Source organism: Drosophila miranda, chromosome 4, assembly GCF_003369915.1.
Source record: "Drosophila miranda strain MSH22 chromosome 4, D.miranda_PacBio2.1, whole genome shotgun sequence".
In the NCBI taxonomy this organism is placed as follows: Eukaryota; Metazoa; Arthropoda; class Insecta; order Diptera; family Drosophilidae; genus Drosophila; species Drosophila miranda.
Window position 1 is genome coordinate 1,290,101 of NC_046677.1, and position 22,808 is coordinate 1,312,908.

General features: G+C 38.0%; 1 protein-coding gene across 5 annotated transcripts in view; it reads right to left on the reverse strand.

Annotated features, from left to right (window-relative positions):
- Positions 1–457: 457 nt before the first annotated feature.
- The window catches only part of LOC117189168 (mitogen-activated protein kinase ERK-A), a 43,105-nt gene continuing 20,754 nt past the window's right edge, over positions 458–22,808 (reverse strand). For 2 of the 5 annotated variants that reach the window (XM_033394238.1, XM_033394237.1), the window contains exons 5-8: positions 9,581–9,715; positions 9,234–9,518; positions 8,991–9,179; positions 8,331–8,905 (exon numbers count right to left, since the gene is read on the reverse strand). In XM_033394238.1, the coding sequence (XP_033250129.1) occupies positions 8,780–8,905; positions 8,991–9,179; positions 9,234–9,518; positions 9,581–9,715 (735 nt within the window). In that variant the 3' untranslated portion in view covers positions 8,331–8,779. Of the gene's footprint in view, positions 476–8,330; positions 8,906–8,978; positions 9,180–9,233; positions 9,519–9,580; positions 9,716–22,808 lie in introns of those variants that run through there. The other 3 variants (XM_033394239.1, XM_033394240.1, XM_033394241.1) reach the window with 3 other exon arrangements.

The window sequence follows — 22,808 nt, forward strand, 5'->3', positions numbered from 1 at the left end:
AAATAAAATCCTTTTAATTTATGGAAAACTTCGATAAATTCACATATGTATATTTATTTTTCTTTGAGGTGTTGAATTTAATTAGATTTGACAACAAATTTTCGAAACTAGAAGTAAATACATACAATGGAAAAAACTTTTTTGTAATAGTTTTAGTGCAACTATTAAGTTAATGGCATTGGTTATTTTACTGAACAGAAAAAATATGAATATAGTATGTAAGAATATAGTATGTGGATCTAACAAAATTTCGTATAATTCGGTTTTAGAGAATAACATAAATTTTGTTTATTTTCTTTCAGAAATTTTCTACATATTTGGTCATTAGCTGTAAAAATTATTTCCGTATTTCAACTGATTCTTTCCAACTAAGCCAAACTAATCAGAGTAGTACACACATTTCTTTAATACCAGAGCGTCGTTTTTCCAGCAGTTACGGGATTTGCCTTAAAATTATCAACGTAGATGACTTTTACTGTTGAAGATCAAGCAAAAAATTAAAACATATACCTAAGTCAAATATGTTGAAATAATGAAAAATGTGAAATTACATAGGTTTTCTAAGTTTTAAGAGATAAACATAAAATATTTGTTTTTGAAAAATGAATAAAAAATTATTTGTTAAGTATTCCGAACTACTATTTTTTGAATTTTTAGATTTACCAATAAAAAAAAATGCTAGCAAAATTTCATGGGGACTGCCATTAGCTGTGTTTCATCACACATTTGAGTTATGTAAAAACTTGTCATAATATGTATGTACAAAAATTTTTAATGTTATCTTTAGAACCAAACCAGATTCCTGCTTGAATAGACGATTACTTTGAAATCTAAGTTCATCAGACATAATTTCAAGTGCCACGCGGAATGGTCCCCAGTTTTAGCACTGTCCTGAGACAAATTATTTCTATAATCTTGTCTGGTGTCTTTGAAATCAAACACTCAAATAAATGAACTGATGACAAACCACGTTTTCCATAAAATTGTTTAAAATTGTTTGAAATTAAAAATATCATATTAAGACATATTTTCTTAGGACTTAAGATTTTTTTAAGACCCTTTTTTAAGAGCGACATAATTTGACTTAATAGCTGTAAACCCGATTTAAATTTAATAAAATTTGCAATCTGGTAGTATGCCGTATTAGAAGTACTTTCATTATTTAAAATATATTACTACTATACCAATTTACGTTTTGCTGGAATGCTTATGAAAATCATTCGTACGACTATATAAGCAAAATACAATTAAACAGCCCAACATTGATTTAGCTGCAGACGTACACTAACTTTTTTACATTATAGGTTTTTCTAAGATTATCTTTCGTCATGGAGTCATATAGAATCACACGAAAATACTTTCCTCATTGAAATTTTACATTGCAGAAATATTTTTTCTACGATTTAAGCCATTCTCCAGCCAAATACAATGTTGTTCAATATGTTTTACGGTTCGATATGAGAGTGCGTTGCGACTAACATATTTTTTTTTTTATGTTGGTGCATCCCTAATATGAAATCAATTACCGTGCAGGGATTGATTTTTTTTTTTGGATGGTTTAAAAACAAAGGAAATTTATGAACGAATATTGTAAGTATATAAGGACTCCTCGCCTTTAATTAATTAAATTTAATTTACGTCCAAAGTCAGCAACAACACCTGAACACGAAGAAACAATACATGATTTCGTATTGGAAAATCGTCGAGTGACTAAAAGAAGAAGCCCTAGGCATCTCATTGGGCAGTGTAAAAAATATTTTGGCTGAAGTATTGGATTTCAGAAATCTCTGTACAAACTGAGTGCCGCATTCGCTAAAAATAAAAAAAAAATAAATTAAAAAAAAAAACGACTTTCTCAGCAATATTTAGGGCGTTTTCAAATGGATGAGGTGGATTTTGTGCGTCGATGCATCACTATGAAAGAGACTTGGGTCTATCACCATGATCCTGAATGAAAACAAGAGGCGAATGAGTGGTGTGAACCCGGCTTTTCGTCTAGTGTCCAGAAATCGGCCAAGGAATTTTGTTTGTGGTTTACTTGCAAACTGGTAAAATAATATATTCTGAATCCTTTTTCATCAGGACAATTCACAAGAGAATTTTAACAATGGCTAAAATCTATGCATTAAAGTTTGAATTTTTGGAGGATTCACGGTATTCACCAGATTTGGCCCTAAGCTACTTCCATCTGTTTCCAAACCTAAAAAATTCATGCGTCGAAAAAATTTTTCATCAAATGATGAGGTCAAACAGCTGTGGAAGCGTATTTTTAGGCATTTCCGGATTCTCACTTCAGGGATGGAATTAAATCGAACTGCAAAACTTATAAAACAACCTTGTACAGTAAATTATCACAAATTAGAACCACTTTATTATCACAGAAAAAGATAAAATACTACAAAAAATATATATATATACTTATTTGAATACACCAAATTTGAAGTTCGGTTAAATTTATGCTAATGCATCAAAATGTCATATATTTTGTTCCTTTTGCAATTAAGATTCGTTTTTTGTATATAAAATGACGGATAATTATTATTTCGGCGAGAAAAATGTTTTGAAAACGGAAAAATCTTGCGTTTTTGAAAATTGCGGAACAAAAGGTTTGTTTTCAAAAGTATATCGTAATATTTTTGCCAAAGTGAAAACCGGAGTCTGCCTCATTATTGAATTTGTTTATTATTATTTAATTGTTTTTTTTTTTAGCATTAAATCAGAAATTTCGAATTGTTTGTTTGTATGATTTTTTTTTTTAATTGATGTCAACTATCTTTAAGAGATTTGACAATCCAAAAATAATAGTTTGTAGTAAAAAATAAAATAAAAAAGTCCAGGAATTATAAACACAGGTTCTTATATCGTTAAAACGACCAGTTCTAATTTCTGGACAGATCAAATTTGTGAGATTCTACTGCACTGCATTTTGTAGAATATTTTTGTAATTTTTCGTTAATTTTGACCCAACGGAAGAAGAAGTTCTCAGCCAAATTTAAGAACATATTTTCGAATGATTCTGAACGACTGTTCGAATTATTCAGGTAATGTTAGTGTTATTTTCAATGTATATGTATACATGTATGTATATATGTATATTCAGGCAGGCTCCGTTTTTCAAGTCATATATTTTTTTCCTTTTGCAATTAAGGTTCGTATCGTTGTATAAAAAGCCGTTTACTTTTCATTTCGTCAACGAAAATGTATTCGTTTTGAAAACGAAGAAATCTTGCGGGATGTGAAAACGGGAGCCCCAATTTATATGTATTCAAAAGTAAATCGGGAAACTTTTGTGAATGTGAAAAACGGAGCCTGGCTGAATATATTAATCAATAAACCTGTGAACGACATTTTTTAAACATCTGCTAATATGCCGCGGCTCTATTTTATACCCGGTCCTGAGCCAGGACCGACACTTGAATACGACACACTAAAATGTAAATTTTTTTCCTCAATCTAATTTGATGAATATTGCTATTTTTTTTTTGTTATGCTAAATTGAATCGAGATTTGAGGAAAATTCAAATTCACCGTTTTCTTTGGCTTGGGCCGGAAATATTGGTGCCTAAAGTGTACATTTTAGTGTGTCGTATTCAAGAGTCGTGGAGTGTATATGTGAGCTTATGATTTATGTAATTTATACAATATATTTTATATGTCTTTTTGTGTCGCTGTTTGCAAAGGGGAAAACTGTTTTTTGATTGATTTGATTCTCCGTGTTCGGTGTGATATCACAGGAGTCTGGATACAAAATTTGGTTGCTCCAGTCTCTGAGTACTAGGCGTCAAACAAAACGGACATACGGACAGACAGACAGAGATGACGCTGCTGTTTATGCTGATGAAGAATATATATAAATTATGGTGTTTGAAACGCTTTAGTATTCATATGTAATTGAATAAATAATAATAAGCTAAAATATCAATATCTAAATAAAAATTGTATTATTAGTTGGTTTAACACGAAGATTTTTTCTTAAAATGTATTGCTTGCAAAGAGAGTAGCCTTGACTTTCTCACTTCACTGGTCGCTAAAATGTAAATCAATGGAATGTTAGAAAATGCCTAACTGTGGTTCAACATTTCAAAGCCTTAACAAGTTCTTAGCCGATGCAAACATTAATTATAACTTAAAAAGAGACAAGAAAATAATAATAAAATATTATAATAGAAAAAGTAGAACACTTAATTAACATGCATTATTTTTAACGCAGACTAGAGATAAAGTTAATCAAATAAAGTTACAACACAGAACTATAATTACAATTATTAAACATTTACATACTGAAACATTGAGGAAGAAACATGTTAGTAAAAATTACAATAATAATTTTCTTCCAAAGTTATGAGAAAGACGGTTTGTGTTTGTTATAACATTTTTTCTTTTTTGTGCCTCAGATTTTAATACCTTTGCAATAACTGTTCGATACAATTATAATAGTTAAAAAAAACTGTGTTCCAGTAAGTAACACATATTAGACAACAAATAGTTGGGTTGTATTATTTAAAGAAAACCAAATAATAGTTCTTTATCGATCGTCCCTATAAGATGTGTTAGTTCCACTATATCCGTGATGTTACTGCTCACGTATTTGGTTATTACGTATGTACAGCTTTGAATCATTCGAACTGGAAAAGACAATGATTTCATCTGAAATAGGTACTAACATACTTTGAAGAAAAGGCATGCCACTTCAATGAGAACTGAAAATTTAATAGGTCAAGGTGGCGCAAATTTAAAACGTTTTCAATGTAGTTCCTCACATCTTTGGTTATAAGATGAATAATAAAATGAAGACTGATGCAGGCAATAAAGACTAATATGTCTATACTCATGTCTTTGATTTGGTCTTCAAATCAGCCCATTAAATCATTTCTTCAGCTGACTATTTTTAGGATTTAATTCAACAACGTAATTTGACGAATGCCTCTAGTAGAACCTTAATATAGCCTAAGAAAACTTTTCGACAACAGATTGACGGACTTGACCATAAGGAAGACGTGCTTTGGATGCTGATCAAGATAATAGGATAATATATATCATCACTTGAGTAAAATCGGAACTGCTTCCTGTTCGCAATTCAATCTTCGGTGCACGTGTATTAAAATAATAAGGAAATATCTATTTGTAAGTTAAGATTACAAGTTTAAACAAAATTTGCAATCCACGACATTTGTATCTCATTTTCCACGTAAAATTTCGCGCTGAATCCAAACATTTTTTAAAGATATTGATGGCTTTTCATATTTTCCATTATAAAAAAGTTGTTTTACATGAAAGTAACTACATATGTTATTAACTAACTATAATTTCTAAGGAACGAATTACAATATATTTTTGTTTTAAATTTAAGGTAATTAGATATCCAATCAACTATTTATGGGATGTTTGTATCCCCGATCATTGCCTTTAGCGCTATTGATGAATATATCATATTTTTACTTAATTTTTTTTTAAATTTAGAATAAAAACAGGTTTCTACGAGAACGTGCTGATAAGTAATCGTTCTTACCAAAAGAACACATTTTTAACCACCCATGAATACTTTATTCGACTAGTGATTTTTGTCAGCTGGTTGCTGATAAAGCTTGTCACTAATTTTGACGGGAGTTTTAGCACTGTCACTTTTGCATTGTCGTCAAAATGAGTCAAATCAAATATAGAACTGTCACAAGATTTTTTTTTTTTTTTAAGAAATCCAATGAAGAAATTAAAAATGAGTCGGACGAAGTTCATGGAGAATCAGCTCCCTCCCTACCAGAAATGGTAGTTAAATACAAAATATTGCATGATCGCCGAATCAAGCAGCGCGAGATTGTTATTTCTAGTAAACGTGTTGGAAACGTTGGCAAAAAATATATATTTTATCCCTGCACACTTGATTTGCTCGTGCGCCAACACCCGTATCACTTGCTTAAGAAAAAAAAAAAAAAGAAACCTTCTACGGAATGCAATTTATCAAGAATTTATGTGCAGAAAATATTTTGTCTCAAATATCACTGCTGTAGTACTGACTACGTCTAATAAAACGGATGAGAGTTTAAAGAGCAACCAAAAAAAATAAACTTGATGGAGTGACAGCGACCCAAAACTATTTTATAGAAGAGATACATAATTATACCCGATACTCAAAATGAGTATTGGGGTATATTAGATTTGTGGTAAAAGTGGATGTGTGTAACGTCCAGAAGGAATCGTTTCCGACCCCATAAAGTATATATATTCTTGATCAGCATCAATAGCCGAGTCGATTGAGCCATGTCTGTCTGTCCGTCTGTCCGTCCGTCCGTCTGTCCGTCCCCTTCAGCGCCTAGTGCTCAAAGACTATAAGAGCTAGAGCAACGATGTTTTGTATCCAGACTTCTGTGATATGTCACTGCTACAAAAATATTTCAAAACTTCGCCCCGCCCACTTCCGCCCCCACAAAGGACGAAAATCTGTGGCATCCACATTTTTAAAGATACGATAAAACCAAAAACGCAGAATCGTAGAGGATGACTATATGTTTTAGAATGTAAGATCTCAACCAGATCGTATAATTATTATAGCCAGAATCAAGAAAACAATTTCATTCTTTCTCGCTCTGTCTCTCTCTAACACACAGGTTTCATGGTCGGTTTTGCCAATTGCAAAATATGAGTTCAAAGATCTCAGAACCTATAAGAGCCAGAGCAACCAAATTTGGTATCCACACTCCTGTGATATCGGACCTTGACCGTTTCGTGTCCAAATTTCGCCACACCCCCTTCCGACCCGCAAAGGACGAAAATCTGGGGCATCCACAAATCTCAGAGACTATTAAGGCTAGAGTAACGAAATTTGGTATCCGCACTTCTGTTAGATCTCACTATAAAACGTATATCTCAGAATTTCGCCCCACCCCCTTCCGCCCCCACAAAGGACGAAAATCTGTTGCATCCACAATATTGCACATTCGAGAAAACTAAAAACGCAGAATCATAGATAACGACCATATCTATCAGATTGCTGAATCTGGACCAGATCAGATAATTTTTATAGCCAAAAGGAACAAATCAATTTGCACTGGCTACGCAGCGCCCGACGTCACGCTCAGACTGATTTTCTGTCTCTCTCGCACGCACTCCTTATCGTGTCGTTTAATATTAGCGGCGTCTGCCGGAGGAGAGCCATACTGACTTAGTATCGGGTATAACTTTAGAGTTGCGGTGTCCGCACCAACTCACAACGTTCCCCCTCGTTTTGATTTAAAATCTTTTAAGCTATAATTGATTTGGTTTTCTTTTTATGTTTAGTGTAAGTTTCTCTAATTAGAATCCAACAAAATTCACCGATCATTGCTTCGTCCCAAGAACCTTGATAGCTACGTTCCATTGTCTTTAATTGTTGTTGAAAACGATCACCGTGTTCGTCGATGTCAGCACCAAGATTATGCGAGAAGAGATCCAAATGAGAGAATATAAAGTTAATCTTTAGAGACAGATGTCCACCTTTTTTTTTTTTTTTGATAAAATGTTAAAATTAATCATTGAAAATTTAATATAAGGGAAATGTGACGGTTGAGAGGTTTTGTTTTTGCCTAAGTTTTAACAAATTATATAATATATAAACATCAATACGAATAAAAATCGTGAGGTCTTAGGTAACTGCAGGTACCTAAATTAACTAAATTAATTACTTCAAAAATTCAGATTTTATTCAAAATTTAGTAAAGTAAAAAAAATTGTTTAAAAAACAAAAAAAAAATTGTTTCCTGTATTGGGCACCCTTGAAAAATCCGCTAAAAATATGCGAGTAATTATAAAATAAAGAGAATAAAGAAATTTTTTTTATTTTTAGAGCTTTCACTGGTGATTAGCATTACTGACTTAGCATTAACGAAATAAATCCCCATCTTTTGGCAAAACATTTTTTAAAAGTCCAAGCATGTAAAGGTGGAACGATTATTTTTTATTGTTTAACAATTAGCTCGAACTTCAAATTTTCCTTACCAACGGAAAAACCAATTCGATCGGCCCAATCTTTTCGGAAAAAACTCAAATGTATTTTGCACAAACCAGTAATCAAAGCAACAACTTCTGCTCAAATTTTCCAATTATGCTGTTTATAGTTGATAAGATATACATGATAGTCTTATCGCTGATACGTACGTCTCTTTCATAATAACAGAATGTGCTAGTGATATCGATGGCTTTCTGTTTCCCTTTCTGTTATCGATAAACAAACGACATCCAACTTTAACATATTCCGTTCTACTTTAACATTTTTTTACTAACCAATAATTAAAATCAGTGAAATTCTTCTTTTTGTGTCATCAATAGTATAATCCAGTATTTAATATAAATTTTAGAAATTTAAGGTAAAATTTAAGCTATATTTATCAATAGAATTAAAGGAGATGATCGGAATTATTCTATAGAAATTTGATACTCAAAATCTTCCACTGAAAAGAACAGTTATGACTGTTATATTAAAGTAAAATAATTTTTTTATCATGAAAAACCATCATTATTTTGGAGCTACTTTCTCAACTTTCGTGATTTTTTTGTAATTTTACCTGCAATCGTTGTAAACTAGTGTAATTTGTTCTCATATAGAACTGTAATTTCTAATTTTGTAGTTATCAGTTATCAAATATATTAAAAATTATTACAGCCAGTTTTCTTAAAAAATATTACCCATTAAAATGATGGAAAGTGATTGCAAACATATAAATCACGAAGTGGATGTAGTTTTACTTAAAACAACTAAACAAAATATAAAAAGGTGCTTTTTATTTATAAAAATATATTATTTGTTTTCTTAAATTGCTTGTTCTGGCTGTCGTTCTTTAAATTTCAAAGTTTCTTCGAAAATCAATGACTTTAAGGCGTCTCGAGATATATCGTCATTTTCCATATTTATACGAAATGGTACTTCGGCAACAGGCTAGGAAAAAAATGGAAAAACATTTGAGTACGTGATAAATAAATATAATACATGGCAATTTATCCTCTACTACCATTCATAGTACCTCATCTCCAGGGTCATAATACTGCTCTAAGTAGGGATGTGCAAGGGCTTCTTCAACTGGAATTCGTTTGTGCGGATTAAATGTCAACATTTTTCCAAGAAGATCTAAAGCCAAGGGATCGGCATTTGGGAAAAGTCTCGACCATGGAACATTTGGCTTAAAAGGCAAAGACTCCAAATAGTTACGTGCCTGAAATCCGAAGATGTTTACGATATTTTACATTCAAGTATGAGTTTTACATGCCTTTTCATTAATAATGCACTCTAAATCTTCGCGCGATGGAGATCCCAAGACACCAAGAATATGATTTAGTTGGTCCAGATAATGTTTTCCAGGGAATATTGGTCGATTACTTAACATTTCAGCCAAAATGCACCCAACGGACCAGATATCAATAGATTTTGTGTATCCCTTGGAATTGAGCATAATTTCAGGTGCGCGATACCACCGAGTAGCAACATATTCTGTTAGAAAGCCAGTATGGTCGTGCTCAGGATCTGCAATTCGGGCTAATCCAAAATCGCAAATCTATCAACGATTTTTTATCAAATCCGGAAACATGTTAAATAAATAAGTGGAAAAATACATACTTTTAAATCACACGTCTTATTCAACAATAGATTGCTTGGCTTTAAATCCCGATGTAAAACGTTTGCTGAATGAATGTACTTCAATCCTCGTAATATTTGATACAGGAAGTAGCAGATATGGTCATTACTGAGCCTCTGAAACGATACAAAACAGAACCAATCTCTTAATATCTATGTATATCTGCTTTTCCGACTGATATCCTCAAAAACGCACAGCTACAAAAATTACACCTTGACTATAATCCTTTAAGTTAGTTTTTTCTAGAACATAATTAGGCCGGTTTAGATTTTAGCGTTCCTGGGGTAAGAAATAAGTTGATCAAGTATCCCAAGGATACCGTCTTGCCATATTAACTGTGAATTTAGTTAGTCTTAACTCAATGTTCGTTGGAACCTAAATTTCCAATAATCGTAAAAACAACTCTTTATCTATATTCCTCAATCCAGACTGAACTCACGAACAAAAAAGAACTATTCATGGAAGTGAACAAACTGAATTAGTTCATCGTTCGTTTTTGTTCATTATTTTTGTTCATCGGTCATTCTTTTTTGTTCATCATTCGATTTCGTTCGTTTTTGTTACTCATGTTCGCTGTTTTTTTGTTTTTTTTTTTGTTTTTTGGTTTTACATCATCTCAAGGATGATCGGATTTTGATCGTAGCACTGTAGCCACATTGATCAGATACTGGATACTGGTGAGGTAGTTTGGCGAGTTTGACAGGTCGGTATATAAAACAAAATAGTTAATTAACTGTTTTAGAATGTAAACTGAATTTACTTTATAAAGTGATGAAGAAAAACGGCGTCAAAAGTTTAAGTCAGCAGTTTTGATGAAAATTGCCAGCTCTTTGAGATGTAGCGGCTATTTTTTGATTAATAACTAATGTAAACTGTGTAGGAAGACTTTGTCGTATGTGTGTCCTGTCATAAGTCTGTTAATGGTCTTAATGCTTTTAGCATTCCATTTAAGAGAATAATGCCAGGGTTTACTGGGTATATTTGGAAATATGTCTATGAGGCTGGATCCCTTCGTCCTGCACTTCATCCTGTAGTCCTCATTCCATTTGTATACTAAAAAGTTCTTAATTTCTCTTTGAGCCTCCTTGTAGCTGTATTTTATATTTATTGTAAACCCCTCACTTGTAGCAGCCTTTGCTGCTATGTCAGTCTTTTCGTTGATGGCCACACCCTTGTGACCAGGGTCCCATAGACTGTCAAGTTTCTCAATGTCTGATTGGTTAATTATGTTGTGAATATCATTCACTAGGTACGAGTCTGTTTTCTTGTTTTTAATTAAATTAATAGCTCATAATCCATCACTTAAATCCACAGCCTTTTTGTAATTATATTTAAGACAGGCCTTTTTAAGGCCTACGAGTTCGGCACCTACTGAGGATAATCTGTTTTCTATTTTGTACTTGTGGATATTTCCACTAGGCCATTCTAATATTCCTATGCCACATGTACTTTCTGTAACTGAGGCATCTGTTGATAGAATGTTCCAGTCGTCCTTTCTGTACTTGTTCAGAATCTCATAAAACATGGTTTTTATTTCTTCATCCGAGTATTCATCTTCACTCTTAGTTATAAATTTGTCTAATACATGGATTTTGTTACATGTGTTAACACTATCACAGTCTTCAGTGTTTACAAAGATGGAATTAAATTCTCTTAATGTACGTCTGTAACTCGTATCAGCTTTTGAGCGTATTAGCTCGTCAAACATTGTTGGATTGAACCTTTTAATTTTAAGCAGTTCTTTGGCTGTAAGCCATTTCGCCCTGAAAACAGGTGGCATTACACCAGCGAGGACAAAAATTTCGTGTTTGCTTGTGTCAGGTGGCACCCCAACACACCTTCTGAGTGATTTAGCTTGCGCTATTTCTATATCTTTGCTTGCTCGAGATCCCATGTCTGAAAAACTTGTGATAGCATATTCTTGTTTTGTTCTAATAAAAGCTTTGAAGATGTTGGTACTTTTTTTAGGTTTTAGCCCTGATTTGATAGTAGTTGCGAGCTGAAGGAGTCTGTTGCCTTTTTTGGTTTGTTCTTTAACCATTTTTACATGGCTGACATTTGACATGTTTGCGCTAATCAGTTTGCCTAAGAAACGGATATCTTTTCGATTTGGTATTGGCACATTTCCAACAGAAATATGTACCGCTCTGACCTGTCCTTTTCCTACATTCGTTGCCGCAGATTTACTTGGGTTGAAGCTAAAACCGAGATCACCACATAAAATGTTAAAGTCATTTAGTTTGTTATTAAGGTTTTCAACCGCTACAGAAAACTCTCTGTTGTGAGAGATTATAACGAAGTCATCTGCAAATTGCATCATATGAGTATTTTCATCACTGATCTGATGTAGTCTTTTCGTGTATACATTAAAAAGGAGGGGCGACAGACAAGAGCCCTGTGGGATTCCTCCCTGAGCTACCTGAACAGCTTCTCCTATTTTGAGTAGTCTCATAGAAATAAAACTGATGATAAAGTCAATGTATGTTTTAGGAAAATGCTCATTCTCCATTAGTCTTTTTAAGAATTTCAGGTTGACACAATTGTAGGCATTGTTGAGGTCAACAAACACAAGAGTAACGTGTTCCTTGTTCTTTTTCTTCGCCGCTTCCACATTGGTAACATCATTAATACTCATCACTGCAGACTTGTTTTTTTGGTAGGCATAAGATCTGTAAGGTATAATCTTGTTTTCTTGTATATGCTTTTCAAGCCTAGCTTTCACCATGCCGTTTACTGTCTTGGCTAGAACCGAAATGACGGATATGGGTCGAAAATATTTGAAGTCAGTCAGATCCATGTTTTTTTTTCGGTATTGGTACAATTCTGATAGATCTCCATTCGACTGGAAAATCACACAAAATGTACAAGTTTTGTCTTTTTACTAGTGTTTAGAGCACTCAGCATCTCGTAGGTGATGTGATCTATTCCTCCTGCCGTTTTTCTGTTTCTGACTAACACAGCCTCTAACTCTTCCAAGGAAAAGAAAGGATTTTCATTATTCTTGGTTGAGTACATTTCTTCGTCTACATCTTTTGCTTCTGAGGTTATTTGTTCGTTAAGGAATTCCAGGTATGGCCCAGCTTTGTCAGGGTCGAAAATTTCTGAGGTGTCCTCTTGACAGTTTTTTAGATTTCTGAGGAATCTCCAGGCTTCTCTTGTGTTCGACTTTACATTTAACTCTGTTAACTTCCTGGCTAGCTTGTTCTTTTGACAGTTTTAACAGCTTTTTTCCATTTAACCTTGAGGTTAACAGCAGAACAATAATTTTGAAAAGAGGGTTCTGAAGCTGCCTTCTTCTGCGACTCTGCAAACTCCCTGAATAATATGGCTAAATTTTCGTCCCACCATAATTTTGGACATTTATTTTTGATTTCATAAGTAGCTGCTTTTATTTCCAGTTGTATGTTCTTCGCTAAATTATCCATATCTTTGTCAGCCTCAAACTGGCTTAGCTTTTTCAGTAGCCTGTTTTTCGCAAGGAAAGTTTTGAGTTTGGATTGATATCCTGCTGTTTTAAAGGTTATTGGGTGACATTTACAATTCTCTATATGAATGCCCTTTGTGAACGTTAAATCGAGCACAGACCCTGATGTTGAGTCGATGTGTCTTCTGAATGTGTAGCTTGCATGAGAAAAGTTCCCTTTCCACTGTTGGTTCTGTCTCCAAAAAAGGTATGTCTTGCGTTAAAATCGCCTGCAATTATGACTTTTCCGAATGCGTCTAAAGGAGATTCAAGGAGATTGTCAATCGCTTGTTTGAAGGATGCAAGAGACAACAAAGGTTCAAAATATACTGAGGTGATAAACAACTTTTCTTTGTTGTTGATGGTACTTGCTATAATTACATCTTGCTCTGTCTCATATATCAGTCTTTTAACTCTTAAGTCTTTTTTATAGGCAATCGCCACTCCTCCATAACCGTCCTATGTTTTTCTAACATATTGAAGTTGGCTAGTTTCCTAAAACGGAGATCGTGAGAGAAAACTTCAGCCAGAATGGCAAAGTCGAGGTTTTCATTGTTTAAGTAGAATTCTAGGTCGTTGTTATTGGCTTTAATAGATTGAATGTTATGTTGTAAAAATTTCATATTTATTTAGATGTTTTAAAAAGGTTCGTTTCTCTCTGTTTGTTCATGTTTCTGTCTACATTATGTTCCATATCGCTATCATTTGTACTGTTCACTTTTTTTGATGGATGTGACACATCACTTGAGTCGACTAAACGAGACAACATGTCAACCATCTGTTGAATGGTAAATTTGTTTTCTTTTAGTTCTTTGCTTTCGAAAAATGGTACGTGATCACGTGATCACTACGTGATAGTGAGGTTTTTGTGCAGGAACCAAAGGTTTCTGCACTAACCTGCTCGCATAACAGTTTTTTTAAAACTTCATTTGCTTTAACGTTTTTGTTTTGTTTCCCTCATTTATGTCTAATTTTGGATAGTTTTTTTTCATAATTATTTAACGACGAAAAGTTTTGATGGATTGAGTAAGTGCTAAGCACTTCTTTACGCGCGATTTTTTTGATTGTCATTATTTTGTTAACGTTTATCTCCTTTTCCCATACTGGGCACATCAGTCTATCCATAGCTGAGTGATTTTTCCCATTGCAAAGGATACACTTGAGACCATTGCACTCCTCGACTCCGCATTTGTTGCACCTCCTAGTTGATTTGCATCTGGCCGAAATGTGACCAAGTCTTGCCTTACTCTGGGAACATATATCCCACATATCCCAAAAAGAGATACTTTTTCTGGGATGTCTGAACCCTCGAAACCAATTTTGACTGTTTCTAAGGGTATGAGCTTGAAAGTTTCGTTGTTGTCATCGGTAGTAATTTTCTGCCTTCTTGCTAACCTTTCAATTGACTTAATTTGTATGTTATCCATAATTTCATCATCTGAAAAACCAAGGGGCACCCCTTTAATTACTCCATAGGATTCCACATAGTCTTTTGGTATAAATACCACTAAATTCAATTTTTTAAATCCTCATTTAAAACTAAATCATTTGCTTCGCTGAAAGCCTTAAAATAAATCTTGTATAGTGTAGGCGCATGAGTTACGATTTCTTTAATTCCTTTGATTTTAAGGTGTCTTTCAGTATTTCCAGTAAAACCATTTATAGCATTTGTGTGAGAATTGTGAACGGTCACACCGTCCGAAGCTACTTCCACCATTTTGTTACTGTCATCGTTTGTCAGCATTTTGCTATTTATGTCTGTATTGGTGTTGTCGCTTTTTTGTTCCTTGCTGTCTAGTATGTCCATGTGTTTTTCGTCATAGTTCTGAGTGTATGCAGAAGAATTTTTGCGCATCTTTTATGCTGGGTACTTTTCGTTAGTAAAGCTGTCGAATATGTCCCCTTTTACACTTGAACTCAAAGCACTGAAGTTTTTTACTATTGTTTTTTTGGTGTGAATTTTGCTGCTTTTTGCCCCCTGATCAGGGGGTTTCAATTTGGCAGACACCGAGTGACCGGCGTCCGCCATACTTGCTGGTTTTACCAGATTGCCAAAGACTCACCTCTCCTTTGGGAAATGAAAAGAGGAAAAATTTATTTATTGATAAAGATTTGTATGAAAGAAACAATGATCCAATCTTTTCTACCACTTTTAATTAAGCCTTTGTTGCTTGCAAAAAGTCACTTTTCAGACTTCTAAGAAAAAACACGACCGGTCTCGCTCGCGGATGAAAAGGAAGTGAAGATGTTCGCTATGTTTGAGGTGGTATGGCAGCTCTTTTTGTTTTGCTCATTTCGTTTTGCTCGTTTTTTTTTAAGCTGGTAAAAACCCTCTTTCACATTTTGTTTTGGCGGACTCTGGCAAGAAAGTTTAAAGACAAATAAAACTGTTTTAAAATGTCGCTTAAAGGTAAATTTAGTGATTTATGGAATCACTTCGACGCTATAGACGAGAAGAAGGCAAAGTGCAAGTACTACAAGTCGTAGTTAAGTATGGCCCGAAGTTCACAGAGCAATTTGACACCGCATTTGAAGTTGAAACACCCAGCTTCTCTCGATACAATTGAACGGCAAGGAAGTGGAAGTACTGAAGACAGTTATTCTGCCTACACAGCATCGTAAAGTAAATTTACGAAGTTAAAACGTCAATGAATTGTAGTGCATTATTTAAATTTAAGCTTAAAGATAGAATTCGACCTTAAAAATTAGCTAAGAACAAAAATACCAATACAAAAAATAGAACGAACTAAAACTAACGATGAATAATAAATAATGTTGAATATAATAGAATGATTAAGATGAACAAAAAGGAACGAACTAATAGAACGACTTAGTTCACGGCATGAAAATGAACGAACGAACTTATTCAGTAAATTTAACGATGTTTACCCAACACTATCTGGTCTGAAGAGCTCGTGAGGTGGCTCAAAGGGGGCCTAGCTGAGGCCACCGGACGGGTCGCAGGTTGCGGATAGCGAACGACCTACCTATATACAGTTCATATAGGTAGGTCAGCTGCGAATAAGCGGACATCCCTAGGGAGAGTACCGAAAATAAGCAGCCCCGGACAGCCAGCGGGTGTTCCCGAAATAGCAACACTGACTGAACGCTTGTGGTGCCGCCTCGTATAAGTAGCTCACACACTCCTCTATCCCTACACACTACACTCCCTCATCCCAACCCCCACATTCAGCTCACACCGGGCCGGACTAAGAGTGTTATTCGACCCGTGCCGAGAGTCAGCCTGGCTGGGGGCCCGGTATATAAAACTAGCCCAATCTTTAACGGAGAGCTCAGGGACTTGGCAGCCCCCTGACCTAAGTATGCCTTATCCGGGCAACGTGGATCTCTGCCCGGACGGACCGTACCCCTTCTCTGCAGCTCGTGGGAAAAGAATGGAAGATTTGAAAACAAAACAAAATGAGTCTGGCACTCCCCAAATGCCAACAGGGAGCAATCCCAAACAGCGGAAGGCAGCGGCCCAAAGGCCTGGCCCAACCCGCAAACTAGCACTGAAAACCTGCGCGGCGGTCGACGCTAGGGAGAGCCCAAAGGTGTCCCATCCCGGATTCGGGGTGGGTGGTGAATTGGCTCCCAAAACCGATACCTTGGCAGAGTGGCTATGCAATCCTGCGGCTGCCCTGCCTGCTGATGACTTACCATCTACTAGTGTCCAAGCCAAGCCATTTACATATGCCGATAGAAGGAGTGCTGGCAATATACTCCGTCGGCAGAGCGCAAGCCAGATGTCCAGCCCGACGGACAAATGGATAAAGAAGGTTGAGTGGGCCTCGAAGGTGCTGCCGAACATTGGCAAGGAAGCACCGAAGAAGGAAGCCCCTCAGCCAAAAAGGCAGCGCTCACAAGAGACTCCGGGGCCGACACCGAAGCGCTCCAGAGTGCTGCCTAACACATCATTCGCGCAGATTGCCAGAGAAAGGACGCTGATTGGCGTCCTGGACAAAGGAAGCGCGGACTCCCGGATACCTAGAAACCAGTGGAAGTGGGTGGAAGCGGCACTGGCCGACCGCTGCTTCGAGCTGCTGGAAAAGCAGCGTCCTCAACAAAGCGTCTACTCCACCGATGGAGATGCGACTTCGAGGCGATGTATTGCCACGAGGAAGTCGAGGACGATCCAGATGCCGATATTACAGTGGTGGAGAACACTAAGGATGTGCTTGAGGATCCTTCAGATCAATCTCCACCACTGTAAAGCAGCATCCGCTGCTCTTATACTCCACCTCGAAGAGAGCGGAGCAGACGTAGCCCTAATCCAGGAACCTTGGATAGTGGGAGACAAGGTTTGTGGACTAGGGTCGAAGGAGTACAAGATAATTGTAGCTCAACATGAAGGTAAAACCCGCACCTGCATTCTCGCCAGAAAGCACTTTAATATCTTTCTGCTCCATGATTATAGCGATAGCGACAACACGGCGGCAAGCCTAGAGCTGAAAGGGACACATCTTAGGCTGCATGGCCCATGAGGAAAACGATCCTCCAAACGACCTTGTTCGCAAACTAGCCAGCGACAGCGAGAGGTCGGACATAGACCTACTGATAGGTTGCGATGCCAACGCTCACCACACTCAATGGGGGAGCTCGAACACAAATGTAAGGGGTGAGTCACTTTTCAGCTTCATCCTTAACTCTAATCTATTTATTTGTAATCGGGGCAATGACCCCATTTTTATAATTAAAAATCGACAGGAGGTTATTGACCTCACCTTAGTGTCTCACAAACTGTTAGACATAGTCAAGAGTTGGCAAGTCCTTGATGACCACTCTTTCTCTGACCACAAATACATCGAGACCATACTATCCCTCGAGTGTCCGAAACCTAAAGACTACACTAATCCCAGGAAAGCCAACTGGGAAAAATATAGCTCAGCCCTGGAGGACTAACTCCCCTCGAAAACACCAACATGCCCGGACACAAAAGACGACCTAGATCGTCTAGTGAACAGGTTCACAGAAGCACGCAACAAAGCCTCGCGGCAGCATGCCCCTCTAGCAAACCTAGGGGGAAAAAGAAACCCCCCTGGTGGTCAAAACAAATAGACATCCTACGTAAAAGCTGCAGGACCCTCTTCAACAGGGCCAAAAGCTCGAGCGAGGAGCACCACTGGGCAGACTACAAAATCAGTCTGTCACTATATAAAAAGGAAACAAGGAAAGAAAAAAGGGCCTCTTGGCAAAATTTTGCTGGGAAATTGAGGAAACGTCAGAGGCCGCAAGGCTTCGTAAGATTCTCTCAAAAACTAACCCCTCGGTAGGGTATCTTAAAAGGAATGACGGCACGTGGACCAACTCCAGTGAGGAGTCCCGGCCGGTTGGCCGGCCCTATCAAAAAGGGCGATCACCAAGCAACTGGGCAAAGTCCAGCGGACTGCCGCCCTATGCATCAGCGGAGCTCTTCGCACCACCCCAAATGATGCGCTAAATGCCATCCTATGCCTACAGAGCCTTGACCTCGCAGGAAAGGAACGGGCAGAAGCAGCAGCAATACGTCTAAGAGACTCAGATCAATGGGTGACACAGTGCATAGGTCACTCAGCCATATTAAATAATAGCAATACCGTCCCCTCAAAAACAGACTACCAAGTTCCAAGAGAGTACACAGTCACTCCCTTCGACACAATCATCCCTCACAGAGACGAATGGCTCGAGGGACTCCCAGGCCCAGATGGGGCCATAAACATTTTCACAGATGGATCAAAGCTGGACGACAGAGTCGGAGGGGGAATCTACTCTGAACAGCTAAACATAAGGCATTCCTTCAGGCTCCCAGATCATTGCAGTGTCTTTCAAGCGGAAGTCATAGCAATCAGGGAGGCTCTAGACTGCCTACAAGCGGTTGCCGTTAGCCAGGCTGCGATCAAATCGCTAAGTGCTAAGTTCCTCGAACTCGGCCACCGTGGCAGACTGCCGCAAATCTCTGCACGAGATGGCTCAGCAATTTGCTATTAGCCTGATTTGGGTCCCGGGCCACCGAGACATCGAGGGCAACTGTATAGCGGACGAGCTGGCCAGATCTGGCACTACAATCCCCCTTCTCCAAGACAAGGAGGATATCTGTATGCCAATGGCCACCTGTAAGCTCATTATAAAAGAGCAATACAACCGACTAACAAACGATATGTGGCAAATAGTGCCACGATGTCGCATAACTCGGCAAACATGGCCGACCATGGTCAAGAAGCGCACCTCCGAGCTCTGCAAGCTAAGCAGGAAAAGGTGCAGCGTAGTCATACGCTCCCTCACGGGACACTGGCTAATAGGCACCCACGCTAACAGGCTGGGGGCCCCACATAACGATTTTTGTCGCAGCTGTAGAGACGAGGAAGAGGAGGAGACAGTGGAACACCTGTTCTGCTCCTGCCCAGCTCTCAGCAGAAGAAGGCTAAAGCACTTGGGCTCAGCCTTTCTTTCTTCATTATTCCATCGATTTTAACCAATTGGAGAACGTTCCATGAGTGGACGCTCTGCGTACGATCGGCCTGACACCGGCAGATAGCCAGAGAAAACCTGCCCTCTCTCACAAAAAGTGGCTGCGCACCTTATATTTAGCGAGGAGCATAGGAACTGGACCACGGAAGATTGTAAGAAGTTAATTGGGTCAGATATACCAAATAAACCGTTTTAAGTCTGATCGAAATGAAAACTACTGATACCGCTCACGTGGAAAGCTGAAAAATCATCAGGTCAAGGAAACAATAAAGCATGGACGAGGAAGCCTGACGGTGTAGGGCTGCTACACTTGGTGGAACGTTCTCCAATTGGTTAAAATCGATGGAATAATAAAGAAAGAGTAATATCTTGATATTTAGGAACCCATTTTGTCAAATTTTATAGACAAATGTGTCTTTCCCATATCCGAGATCACTTTCCAGCCAGACGGTAGCCCCACACACACGGCTAAATTCGCGAAAAATCGTCCCAATAACTCGAGTTTTCACTTAATCCACTGGCCTGCTCAATAGCCCAGATCTAAATCCCTTTGAAAATCGATGGGCTCTGTTTAAAAAACATTGGAAAAGTACGAGTCTGCACCAAAGGGATTGGGTGAGTCTTTGGGAGCGCGTGAAGTCGGAGTGGCGCATGATACCTGGCCAGCACCTACTAAATTTAGTCGAGAGTATGTCAATACTTATTCAGAATATGATAAAAGCTAAGGCCTTTTGGAACAAATATTTTTAAAAAATTATTAAAGTAAAAAAAATATGAAACGTGCAAAAGTGGATACATGCTCAGTTTTTGAACAAATTAAAATCTCTTAAGGAAAAGGATCTCTTTGAATTGAAATTATTGTCGTTTTTCATTCTAACTAAATTAAAGAATCTTTAAAAAAAAATCACAAGGATTGATTCATTTTTAAAGATTTTACAGGCGCTTAAAGTGAAAAGTGATAAACATGTATCCACATGTGCTCGCCACTGTATGCGGTATCACAACGGGCCGAAACCGGCCTAAGTGTGACGGGCTCTGAGCGAGCCCGACAGCCGCCTCAACCTAACCTAACCTACCCAACACTAGTAACACTTGGCGTCAGAAGTGGGGCATAATTAAATTCAGAGAATTAAAGCTTGAGCAACTAAGGAATGAATTGGCTTGCCGACAAGTGGTTTGAAAGCCGAACTGCAGCTACGTTTGAAAGCTGAAATTAATTTTTCAAAGTTGAAAACCAAGACGTCTTGAGCAAGATGAGCAAGGCTTCAGGTAGCCAAGAAAGAGAACCAGACAGCGGCGTCCAAAGGGCAGTTGAAGATGATGCAACAGATGATAATGAAAATTTAATGTCAAGGTGAAGTGATTAAGAGTCAAGGTCACTAACAACGATAGGTTATACTGCAGTTGGAGGATCAAGCGTCTATCATGTTGCCAGTCAATGATCAAGGTGAAAGCACAATAACAGCTACGGCAAAACAGATGGAAGAGAAATGGGGCAAAGTAAAACAGAAAAAAAGTTCAGCGAACTGCCGCCCTATGCATCAGTGGAGCTCATCGCACCACCGCAAATGGGCAGAAACAGCACCAATACGTCTTTAAGACTCAAATCAATGGGTGCCACAGCGCATAGGTCACTCACCCATATTAAAGAACATCAATATCGTCCCCAAGAGAGTACCCAGTTGTTCCCTTCAACACAATCATCCCTCACAGAGACGAATGGCTCGAGAGATTCCCAGGACCAGATAGGGCCATAAGCACCTTCACGGATGGATCGAAGCTGGACGACAGAGTCGGAGGAGGAATCTACTCTGAACAGCTAAACATAAGGCATTCCTTCAGGCTCCCAGATCATTGCAGTGTCTTTCAAGCGGAAGTAATAGCAATCAGGGAGGCTCTAGACTGCCTACAAGCGGTTGCCGTTACGGCAACCAAGCTAAACATTTATAGCGATAGCCAGGCTGCGATCAAATCGCTAAGTGCGATTTCCTCGAACTCGGCCACCGTGGCAGACTGCCGCAAATCTCTGCACGAGATGTCTCAGCAATTTGCTATTAGCCTGATTTGGGTCCCGGGCAACTGTATAGCGGACGAGCTGGCCAGATCTGGCACTACAATCCCCCTTCTCCAAGACAAGGAGGATATCTGTATGCCACCTGTAAGCTCATTATAAAAGAGCAATACAAGCGACTAACGGACGATATGTGGCAAATAGTGTCACGATGTCGCATAACTCGGCAAACATGGCCGACCTCCGAGCTCTGTAAGCTAGGCAGGAAAAGGTAGCCCGATAGCTGCCTCAACCTAACCTAACCTAACAAGAAACTCTACAAAATCTCTGAAGTTCTAAGGACTCGCTCAAACTGTAGCTATAAGAGGAGCATAAAGCGGAACTGAGTTTAAGTAGGTTTCAAAATTGAGATCCAAACTTTCTAAAGCAAGCATCAGCTTTGCTGGGTGCGCACACGGTCGGCTGATTTGAAGTATGATCTGATAGCTATGTTTCCGTGGGTTTCTAATTAACTTTTCTCTGAGTTTTTAAACAATCTCAACGAAATGTTGTCATTGCCAATCATTTTTCTATATCATGTAGCCATAGTAGCGAAATATTAATGTTCGATATCAGCACTCAGCTTGCTGATAAAAACAAACATGCTTGATCGATTGAACAAAGCTGAGCTGATTTGGGCTAGCTTTTTAAGATTTCAGTTCAGTGTTTGTTTTTTTCATACTACAAATTTGTTGAAATTTAGAAAAAACTAAACTTCCATCGCTTGGTAAGGACTGGCTGGACCTAGCCTTCGAGCGTGAAAGTATCGAGTGCTTAAAACCTGCTATTAAGTAGCAGGTTGTTCCTCTATCTTCTCTCGCTGCAATGGATGAAGACATGGTTGCTGATGCCGACTCGATCCTTTCTATGGACTTTCCTCCACGTATCCGTGACCCTCACTCTGCTAAAGGTTTAATGCATACCCTTTGCAACGGGGGGATTGGACCAGCAACCACTACCACTTCGACCATCACGTCACGGTCACGTCAACCAAACCATCAGCCTCTTAGTCGTCCAATTACCGCATTATGGATATCGCTGGCACATTCCTTGAAACTAGCCGCTGAATCCAAGGTAAGATCTGTTTCAATCTCCATGCTAGCTACTAAGACGTCCAGCCAGGCTGAGTCTTTCCCGACCCTTGTTTCACCTATCATCTGTGACTTGGCAAAAGGGGGGTGAAAAGAAACGTCATGAAGCCGAGCTTATTAACGATACACTCAAAAAGGGAAAACTTCGCCAAGTTGAC